The 11,548-nt window shown below is 44.9% G+C and overlaps 1 protein-coding gene across 1 annotated transcript in view; it reads right to left on the bottom strand.

Moving 5' to 3' along the window:
* TENM4 (teneurin transmembrane protein 4) overlaps positions 1 to 11,548 on the bottom strand; it is a 543,700-nt gene that overhangs the window by 311,706 nt on the left and 220,446 nt on the right. Inside the window, exon 3 of the mRNA XM_006864983.1 lies at positions 10,125 to 10,380. Coding sequence (XP_006865045.1) covers positions 10,125 to 10,380 — 256 coding nt within the window. The remainder of the gene's footprint in view (positions 1 to 10,124; positions 10,381 to 11,548) is intronic.

Below are 11,548 nucleotides of genomic sequence, written 5' to 3'. Positions count from 1 at the left end.
AAATGTAAGTTTCACAGTGAAATTATTCAGTTCCCATCCCCAAGTCTTGTTTAGTGTCCCGCTTGTTGTTGTTGTTGTTAAGTGCCGTCAAGTCGGTTTCGACCCATAGCGACCCTGAACAGGGTTTCCGAGGCTGTAAATCTTTACAGGAGCAGAAAGCCTCATCTTTCTCCTGTGGAGCAGCTGGTAGTTTCGAACTGCTGACCTTGGGGTTCACAGCCCAATTCGTAACCACTATGCTACCAGAGCTCCTTAGGTTCTCACTATTGGTGAATACCTTCCCTTAGGGTGAGTCCTGAAGAGCCTCCTGGGCCCAGAGACCTGGACAACACACAGTTTCAGTGGTGTTCACGCCACAGTATTTGGAAGAACTGTAGTTGTGTGGGCGTTCCTAACACTAGGCAAGTGACCTAGATAATCTGAGGTCTTATAGCACAGTGGGAGGCACACAGTTCCTATGGCCAGACAGATCTGGGTTCAGGTACAGCTCCATTATTCATCAGCCTTCAGACAGGTGAATTAACCTCTCTGACCATACATTGTTGTTAAGTGCTGTCAAGTCAGTTCTGACTCACAGTGACCCTGTATAGGGTTTCATCTTTCTTCCATGGAGTGGCTGGTAGGCTTGATTTACCAATCTTGTGGTTCACAGCCTACTGCTTATGGTATAGAGCTACTGTGCTCCCCTGAACATCCATAAAAGGTGATAATCACTCACCTTTTAGATTCTTAAGTGCAATTTGGATCATGTCACTTATGGTTCTTAATGCTCCAAACCTTTTAGAATACAGCCATAGTCTTAGCTGATCCTACAAGACCTGGCCCCTGCTGCCTCTCCAACCTCATTTCTATGCTTCAGATACACTGGCCTCCTTACTGTTTCTCAGATAAGCAGAGGCTTTGTTTTCATCTGCCTGAATCAACCTCTCTCTCTTCTCATGCTAACTAGAACAGCTCCCAATTCACCTCCCAATCACTCTCCAGCCAACCTCTGCTCGACTTAATTTTTCCTCACAGGACTTGACACTACTTATAAATTTAAGTATATTTTAAACTAATTTATTGATTGATTACTTTACTTACTGGAGTATTTATATATTTCTTTCTAACTCAACTTAATTTCCATGAGGGCAAACGTCTTGTCTTTTTTATTCATGGCTGTGTGCCCCAAGTCTAGAAGAATGCTTCAGATCTATTCCTTAAGACCCATCAGAAACAAACACATGCATTCATAGAAAAAAAGACAAAAGATAAAGATCAAAATGTTAACTGGGAGGATCTTCTAGTGCCCAGATAAAAAGTGAACTGAATTTTATTTTTACTTTTATGATGTAAAAAGAAACAGAAAACTACAAGGTGAGAGTGATGCGGTTGAATGAAGGATTTCTAGAGTTACAGGTGCCGGAGCTCCTGGAAGAACATCCACACTCATGCTAACTCATGTATCAATCTCTCAGCCTGTGAAGGAACTTTGGGGGACAAAAGCATTTTCTGAAAATGCTTGCTATTCAGAATGCTACTCCTACCTTGAAATAACCTTATTTTAGAATTTTAGAATTAAGTTCTGGGTCAAATAATTTCGCTTATTTGATACCTGTGGAAACTGAAGCCCAGAGATGCATGTGTTCTGCCCTAGTACATTCACCAAGTCTGAGGCAGAGCTGAAAGTGAACCTGGGTGTTCTGACTCCCATTTTAAATTCTATGTTAAAGACTCATCCAAGACTCTGGGACTCCAGTTCTACTTAGAAACAGAAATTATTCATATTTATGGAATTCTAGTTCTATTGAGAAAAGAAGATACAAGGGGGCTCTAAACTGTTGAGTCCACCAAGGAGCCACAGGCCTGCATGGTCTCCTGTTCATTGCTGCAGAGACTTCAGGTCTGGATGGGTATAGGACTCCTTTGCCTCTTACACCCATGGGTGTTATTATCTCATTTCACAGATACAGAAACTGAGATTCAGATAGGTTAAGTCATTGCCTGAGGTCATACAACAAGGAAAAGGCAAGAGATGTGACTCACAGCCAGCTCACTCTAGCATTCCAGCCCAAGCTGATGGTCATGAAGGAGTTTATGGAGTACCAGGGGAGGCACAGCCAAGCCCTGCTGTTCTTCAAGCTCCTCTTGGAGTGGGGAGGGAATGGCTTCTCTTCAGGCCTAGGGGGAGGCCTTGATTTAGTCTCTGAGCTGCCTGAAGCAAGAGCTTCCAGTTTCATCTCTTGGATCCTAGTACTTAGCATGGGGCGGGGCCAGGACAGGCTGAGTTCATCGCACAAGCGTAAAACAAAAGGTGTTTGGAAAGGAAATGTTCAGGAAGCTGAGGAGGCCAGTAGTTCTTTGGGACAGCCTTTCTGGTACTGTCTGGACTGTGTTTCTATCCACAAAGCCCTGGACAGCCATTGTTGTTTCTGACTCTCACAACAACCAAGTGAGGCAGGACAGTCAGGGATCACACTTTACTTTCTGTAGCTGAGACCACAAGGTATGCAGAGGGCAACTGACTTGGTCAAGACCATACAAAGAGTTATTTAGGGTGCTGAATGGACAAAGAAACAACAAAGGAACCAGGCCACAGTGATGCTTCTAAAAGGCTCATCCCATCATGTTACTCTCCTACTACGAAGATGTCGACAGCTACCCATCTCCACTTCTGCCATCCTGGGACCCTGATGCCTAACAAAAAATGGAGCAAGGTCCTTTTCAAGTAACTCAAGGCCCTTCATAGTGGAGCCCCATTTGCTCTCGTCCGCACGAGGTCCCTGTGTGCCTACTTCACTCAACTCTTTGTCATCTTTCCAATGTGCCAGCTCTCCTGGTTGCGTGCCTTTAGATAACTCTGCTCAGGACTCTTCTGCTAGCGTGCTCTGTAAAGTAGCCGCTAACCATCGGAAAGGCGGCATCAGACAGTGGAAAGGTGGATGGACACCGACACTGGCTATGCATTCTGGCCCTACTAGTTCCTGGCTGGGTGTGACATTAGGCAAGTCACTTAACTTTTGTGTGCTTTGGATTGTTTATGTCTAAAATGGGAATGACACTTAGACTAGCCCAACCAGGAAGAAAAGAGTTAACAGTGCTGATATGACTCTTAGCCTTTGGAAGGTCTGTTTACAAGGCTGACCATTCACTGCTGTCTGGGAACTGAGACTTCGGAAGGGTTCCCATTAACTGGTAAAACTGGCTCATCGCGCCTAAACAATCTGTAAAAACAATAAGGTTTGTGCTGAATACCTGCTTACTTCTCCGTGTGTGTTAAGTGTCACTGAGTAGGTTCCCACTGACAGCGACCCTGTATAGGGTTTCTGAGGAGCAGCTGGTGGGTCTGAAACGCCGACGTTGTAGTTAGCAGTCCAGTGCTTATCCTACAGTGCCACAACAGGAATTTGGGTATGTGCTTAGCAGGGGGTGCCTATGTGATCACCTCCCAATAAAAACCCTGGCCACTGAGTCTACTGAGCTTTTCTGGTTGGCAATAGCTCACATGTGTTGTCATAGCTTGTTGCTAGAGGAATGAGGCACACCTTTGTGCTTCAGCATTGAGTTTCTAACCTCAAGGTTAACAGTTCAAACCCGTTAGTGGTTCTACAGAAGAAAGATGAGGCTGTCTGCTCCCGTAAAGATGTGCAGTCTCGGAAACCCTATACAGGGTCGCTATGAGTTGGAACCACCAGATGGTGGTGGGTTTGGTTTTGGATTTGGGTGTGTGACTCCACCAGGAGAGGAGTCTGGAAGCACACAGCCAGTTTCCCCTGGACTTTGCCCTTGTACCTTTTCTCTTTGCAGATTTTGCTTTGTAACCTTTTTGATCTAAGAAAGCACAGCTGTAAGTATGACTATACACTGAGTCTTATAAGTCCTTCTAGTGAATCGTAGAACTTGGGGTTAGTCTTGGGGGCCCTTAACACAGCACCTTATGGGAAAACTGTGAGAATGAAAGCGCTGAGACATGCTAAGTGCTTAGAACAGCTATGGGAGTGTTTGCTATGATTAGGACTTGATGTTCTCAAGTGCAGGGAGCCACTCTGTCTTTTCTGCTTGAACTGTTCCCTCTAGTAACGTATTCTCTACAGTGTCCCATCATCTCATTCATTTACTCGTCTGTCTCCCTCACCAAAGCATGAGCTTCTTATGTAGCAGTGGATGTGACTGAATCACTGAACAACATGGCAGACTGTTAATTATCATGGGTTGGCCTGACCAACCATAAGGCAACATGTGTCATTCTGAGAACCACACCAGGCTTGGGCTGGTGACTACCAGGACAGTCCCCCATCCCTGAGGGAATATGGTTACTCCCCAGATTGAGTGTAACCACAAAAAAAAAAAATCACAGCCTCCCAAACCAGGCCTGAGATCAGAAGAACTAGAGCCAAGGTCTGGCATCGTCCTGCTCTGGCTTCACCTTCCTCCAGCGGGAGCCTGACGGGTTATGAATCAAACAGTCCCTGTGAAATCAATTAAGGTTCGGATGCTGCAGTGTACAAAAGAAAAGGGCCAGGGTTTGGAGGACCCTGCACGCAGGGCTCTCTCCAGAATGGAGCACAGATGTACATGAGGGGCAGAGCAGCATCCTAACCTAGCTCTAGGGAGCCGAGGTATGTCCAGTCTCCTCCCCGAGGACTCAGTTAATCTGGGGGAGGGCCAGCGACATGGCAGGTCCCGAGAACGGTATGGATCTAACCTCAAAAGCCTCTCTCTCCTTTCCCTTTACACCAGTAGTTCTTTTCCTGCCAGCGAAATCTAAATCCCTCTTGGTCATTCTACCAGCTGTTATGGTATTTGCTCAGCTATTTATTTTAGACTCTCAACACAGACTCAGTGTGACAATTAGGGAAGGGACTTACACTGCTTCTCTGGCATCAGGAGGGTCCCCATACTGGTGGTACTTGCAAATCCTTTATGACAACTGCCTCAAATAGGCCCTGCTCTCCTGGGCCTCTAAGCCTTTGCTCAGGCTGTGCCTTCCTCTCCTCTTCAATTTGAGGGCTCCGCTCCCCCTTCAACACTCAGCTCCCACAGCACCAGGTCCACTGGGGAGCCCTTTCTTTTCTCAGTTAAGTGGATGTACCTATTCATTTGTTCTTTCATTCATTCTTATCGTCTGTGTATGATTCTTTACTAAGCATTCGCCAAGTGGAAAGCCCTGCATAGAGTGCTGAGAATCCAGAGACTATGAAATCACAGCACATGCTTACCTATGCTTACCTCTATCACAGAACTCATCCTACTGCAACATAAGAACTCTTTGTCCTAAATGCCTTACCTGCCAGGCACATAGTAGGCATTCAACAAGTATTTACTGAGTAACCAGTACTATATAATAAAGAACTGAGTACTTACTATGGGCTCAGACGTTATCTTCTGTAATTGTTACAACAGTCTCATGAAGTACTGTGTTCAATTAAAGATGGCTGCAAATTCTTTCTTAGGCATTGCTTCCATTGACATATGGGCTCAATACCCCTTCCCCTTAAACCTGGCTGTCTTACTACTACTTTGATGAGCAGAATAAGATGAAAGTGACACTACGCCAGTTCCAGGGCACAGCTTTAGGAAAATCAATAGCTTCTGACTAGTGTCTTAGAGCCCTGAGCAACCAAGTAGAAAGCACAACTACCTTGCTGGGAAGACCATGTGGAGCAGGCCTGAGACTACAGCAAGAAGGACTTGGATAATTACAGCTGCCCAGCCTTTCCCACCCCATCAAGGACTTCAGTGTATGAATGACCATGTTGGATTCTCTAGACTAGTCTATCTGCCAGCAGAATACCAGGTGTTAACTCCAGTCAACACCATGTGGATAGAATAGCTCAGCTGAGCCCTCCCTGAATTCCTGATTCATCAAGTTGTGAAATATAATTAAATAGTTATTTTCGAAACCATTAAGTGTTGAAGTAGTTTGCTATATGACACTAGATAATCAGAATAGGAAGATAGTATTGTTTTCTCATTTGAGAGAGAAAGAGATTTAAGGGTTAAGTCCATGCTGTGCTGCCAAGTGCTGGCGACTCAGTTCTGACTCATAGCGACCTTATATGGGATTTCTGAGGAGCAGCTTGTGGGTTTGAACTGCCGACCTTGTGGTTCAGAGTTCGGTGCTGATCCTACAGCGCCATACTGGAGTAGGGGTTTGAGCCTAGTGTCTGTCTGACCAGAAAGCTATTGAATAACTTGTTGCAGTGAATAGATCACTTATGCACACAGAACATCAGGAGCAAACTTACAGCTTCTACCCACTAGAACAGAGGTGGTACCAATTAGTTTTTCCCTCAACCCCTCAGGTCAGAAATGGTTCAGTAAATAATGCTGAATGACTGTTTTTCTTCACAGGGTTGAGAAGCAGATGCATGTGAAAGAATGGGAAAGACCTTTATGGCAGGCATTTTAAGAGTCCAGCACTGTAATGTGTGCTCGTCCCATGATACCTCATTTATTTCTCACCAACCTTGTTGAGAGATATAAAATCTTATTACAAACTGTGGATGGGGAAACCAAGATATGAACTTTTGTGTGTTTTAGATTTTTACCTGCTGTTGTTTGTGGGTGCTGTTGAGTCGATTTCGACTCAGAGTGACCCTATATAGAGTTTCTGAGGAGGAGCTGGTGGCTTTGAACCACTGATCTTGTGGTTAGCAGTCCAGTGCTGATCCTACAGTACCAAACCAGAATTAAAGCAAGGTTGAAATCTGGGTCCATCTTACTCTAAAGTCCACATTCTTTCCACCTCGTCAAGCTGGTCAAAATCACTGATGAGTCTGTGTACCAGGCTTGTCACTTGTACTTTTAAACTGTACCATGGTAGTTTTTTTGGCCATCAACCAGTGAAGGTCAGAATTGAGATCCAGAATTCTACTTATGCTCCCCACTGTAATAGGCACCACCACCAGTTGCAGGCTAGCTTTAGTTGTGCAGGACTTTGGGGTCATAGGGGGAAGACTTTCTCAAACATATTAGTGGGGTCTTCATGAAAAAGTGGCTCTTTGCTATACCAAGAAGTAAGGAGGAAAACTCCAGCAGAAAAGTGTGTAAGAGTAAGTAGAAAGGTACAGAGGAGGGACTGCTGGTAAACATACATATATACACTCATATATACGTATGTATACTGAATTTATATATAACTGCTATATAAATGTGTGGAGCTCTGGTAGCGTAGTGGTTACTAATCGGGCTGCAAACCTTAAGGTCAGCGGTTCGAAACTACCAGCCGCTCCATGGGAGAAAGATGAGGCTTTCTACTCCCGTAAAGATTTACAGCCTCGGAAAACCTGTACAGGGTCGCTATGGGTTGGAACCGACTCCACGGCACATAACAACAACAACAACACATAAATGTGTGAATATACATATGTAAAAATATAAATAGATATAAATATGTACTATCATATATATATGTGTAGACACACACACACATAGGTATATATAAGCCCTGGTGGTACTGCAGAACTGCTAACTGCAAGGCTGGTGGCTCAAACAGACTATCTGCTCTTCAGAACCCTATACACAGTCATCACGAGTCAGAACCAACTCAACAGCACTTAACAAATATAGATAGGTATTTTTTGGTATGTAATGGTACATATGAATATGCACCAACATGTTAGCAACAGTTACCCTTTGGTGGTAGAGAAGTGATTTTCTTTTTTTCACACTTATTTAAAATTTTAACTATTCTACACTAAATATTTATTACTTGAGCTAGAATGCTTCTTAGAAATGAAGATGGCAAAACTTCGTCTCACTTATTTTGGGCATGTTATCAGGAGGGACTAGTCTCTGGTGATGGAAGGACATCATGATTGGTAAAGCAGGGGTGAGTGAAAAAGAGGAAGACCTTCAGTGCCATGGACCGGCACAGTGGCTACACCAATGCGCTCAAACATAGCAATGATTTTGAGAATGATATAGGACAAGCAGTGTTGCATTCTGCTATGCACAGTGTTGCTATGAGGTGGAACTGACTTGATGGCACCTAACAACAACAACAGAGTGCTGGTATGGCACTGTAGGATAAGCACTGGACTGATAACCACAAGGTTGACAGTTCAAATCTATCAACTGCTCTTCAGAAATCCAAAAAGGGTTGCTAAGTCATCAGAAATGACTTGATGGCACTTAACAATAACAACAATAGTAAACTATCAGGAAACAGATATTTCCTGTGGTTTGATCAGTGGATGTAGGTTTTAAAAGAAAGACAGGTGAGTACTGGCTGACAGGTAGGGGAGGTGACCTGGGGTCACTTTTGTACCTTGAACTAATCATTAGGAAAAATTTCCCTGTTCTCTCTTCCTTTTCTTTAAAAAAATCTGGCAGACTCAAAGTAAGAAATCCCTGTGTGTCCCCATCCACGAATGATTCTAAGGGAGAAAAATGAACACTGAAGCAGAGGGAGTAGTTACTGTGTTCCATGCAGAGTCAGGGCTCTCAGTGATATGCTGCCTTCTTTCAGCCATGTGTTGTCATTCAATAAACACATTGGAAATAATGGAGATCTGATTAAGCTACCCAGGGTGCGGATGACATACAATTAGCCAGCTCTGTTACTGATTCAAGCACAGGAGGCATGGAGGGAAAAATCATACATGACTTTAAAGGATGTTAACAGAAACATTAATTATAAGACCGCGAGTGGGATAAGGGATTCAGCTGCATCTCTGACAGATTTGTATTTGAAAAATCTATTCTACAGAATTAAGATGGGGCCAATGTATGTTGTTTTTTTCTCTTACTGGACCCCACAAGCTCAATGTGAGAATAGTACAGGTCAGTTATGTGACAGACCCAGGTGGATGGACACACTTTCCAAGACTAGATTAATTCTACTTCCTTAAATGTGGTATGATTTTTCTCTCCTTCATAGATAGTATATGAAGAATAGGTGGGAGGTGGTGGTGGGAGGAAGGGTAATCTTCACATTAATCACTGAGGTAGAGGATTATGAGGTTCTGATTGTGCCTGCCTGGGCTACTACACCTTCAGTTTAGAGAAAGTAGGGCAATACTAGGATACCCAAAGTTAACAGTGCTTATCTCAGAGTAGTAGAATTATGGGTAAATCTAATTCTCAACTTTACACCTTTGTGCATTTTCTCCAGTGATTTTATATGGTTTTTATAATCAGGGAGGGGAAAAAAAAATCATTTCCCTTTTGGGAAAATGGTGATTCAGCAGAGATAAGGACTCTACAGAACTCAGACTGACTGGAATTCCTGACTGAGTGAAGCACTCCACAGCATGGTTGGAAGAAGGGACAGGGCGGGAGGCTGCAGCCTTAAAGAAGGTGGCTGTGGTGTAAAAGGCTCATTCTGGACACAAGCCAGGCAACCTGTCTATAGTGATTGGGATGTTACCGCTTCTCAGTTTCCATAACTTCCAAATGGGGGTCGGAGCAAAAGCTGATATATAAATGTTAGATATTATTAGGACTTTGGATATAAAGAAGAGCTCTGGTGGCCCTGTGGTATCACTGTTAGGCTGCTAACCACAAGATTAGTGGTTCAAACCTGCCAGCTGCTCTGTGGGAGAAAGATGAGGCTGACTGCTCCCTAACATTTACAGTCTTGGAAACCCTATATGGGGTCACTATGAGTCAGAATCACCTTGATGGCAGTGGTTTTTTGGGTTTATTGTAGAAAAGAGACTGGACAGTAGGACTGGAGGGAGAGGAGCCAAGAGATTCACAATGATGGAGCACCAGCCAGAGGCCAGGTGATGGGGTGATGGGATCATAGCAGAGGGCAAAAATCAAACACACTGCTCTTGGCCACAGATCTGTGCTAGCCACACTCAGACACAACAGCCCTCTCAGGATTCATCCCCATTTTATGAAGAGGAAAGTGAAGCATGGTGGGATTTATCAACTAGACCTATAGGAAGCGGCAGGATAGGGCTGGACCTCAGGTCTGTTTGATCCCAAAGCCCAGGCTTTCCTCCGTCCACCCCCTCCTCCAGCCAGCCCTTTATCTGGTAATCAGAGCCCCATAGCCTTAATGCTTCCCTGATCAGGGTAGGTGGTGGGGACCCCAAACGGCTCGCTTAAGATCTGGGGTCTCAGACCCAGATGCCATGCCCCCCTTCCCAGCGCAGCCCACCCCACCCGGCCCTGCCCTGCCCAGTGCGCACCTGGTCTCCAGGGGGATGTTGCTGTTGAGCAGCCAGTTGTCCTGGGCGTGTGCGGGCTCCTGGGCACCACCTGCCTGAGGCTCTCCGGAGAGCGAGTGGTCCGTAGGGGCCGGGCTGGGGTTGCTCCTCGGAGTGAAGTTGCCCCGGTTCAGGGAGTTAATGGAGGCCGCGTGGTGCTGGTTGGGGGTGTGGGCATGCGAGAGCGGTGGTGGCGGTGTCCGGAGCCGGGAGTGGTTTTGCAGGCCGCCAGGGTGATCTAGGGTACAAACACGCGTGGTCAGGGTAGTCAGTAGTTCAAGCATAGCACTCTGCCTAGAAAAGCAGCCCAGAGAGGTCTGAACCAGGACTACAGGAAAGGGAACTGTATGCTCTTCAGGCACAGACAAATTATATATATTCATTCAGTCAGCCACTATTTTATTCAACTGTTATTTATTGAGCACCTGCGTGCTGAAGGTATGCCAATGAATGAAATGTAAAAAAAAAAAAAAAAAAAAAATCCTCTCTTCATTGAGCTTTAATTCTAGTAGGGAAGAGTGATACAAAACCAGATTTGAATAAAACAACAAAAACAAAATAAGCCAGCCACAGAGGCCCCCAGATTCACACTGTTTCTTTTATACTTTTAGGGTGGTCATTTTCAAAGTGTCAGCCTGACCAGCAGCTCAACAACACCTGGGAATTGTTGGAAATGAAAATCCTCCTACCCTGCCACCCCAACCCTCGAGAATCATGGAGCCTAGGGTGGGCTCAGCAATCCAGTTTCAGGGGCCTCCAGGTGATTGTGATGCATGCTAAAATTTAAGAACCACCGATTCCAGGGCTGATAGGAGTTGGAATGATGCCACAATAGGGTTGGATTATATAAAGTGGCATACAGTAGATGAGGAGTCCTGGTGTGGCGCTGTGGGTTAATGCACCAGACTGCAAAGCAGTTTGAACTACAAGGTCGGCAGTTCAAGCTCACCAGCTGCTCCTCGGAAACCCTATACAGGGTCACTATGGGTCAAACCAACTCGGCGGCACTTAACAACAACAGTATATGAAACAAAAAAAGTAAGTAAAAGAGTTTATTGAGATGGGGATAAGTCTGAGAAGAACAGACAAAGCCAGGAAGGGCTCTGAGGCCTCTGTTTGTGCACACAGTGGTGATAGGTAGATGAGTTTAGAGCAAAGGGAATAAGTCATGTTGGTGTCTGCACATATTTAAAACCACTGGTCACATTTAGTGAGCACTTATTATGTGCCAAAAAGCCCTGGTGGCATTGTAGGATAAGCACTGACTGTCAACCACACTGTGGAAGTTGAACCCTATGAGGCTTTCTGCTCCTGTAAAAGTTTACAGCCTTGGAAACATACATGGGGCACCATGAGTTGGAATCAACTCAGTGGTTTAGATTTAGAGGTACTATTGTTCCAGGCCC

Source organism: Chrysochloris asiatica, unplaced genomic scaffold, assembly GCF_000296735.1.
Source record: "Chrysochloris asiatica unplaced genomic scaffold, ChrAsi1.0 scaffold00074, whole genome shotgun sequence".
In the NCBI taxonomy this organism is placed as follows: domain Eukaryota; kingdom Metazoa; phylum Chordata; class Mammalia; order Afrosoricida; family Chrysochloridae; genus Chrysochloris; species Chrysochloris asiatica.
The sequence above is the reverse complement of the archived record's forward strand: the minus strand, read 5'-3'. Positions and strand labels throughout refer to the sequence as shown.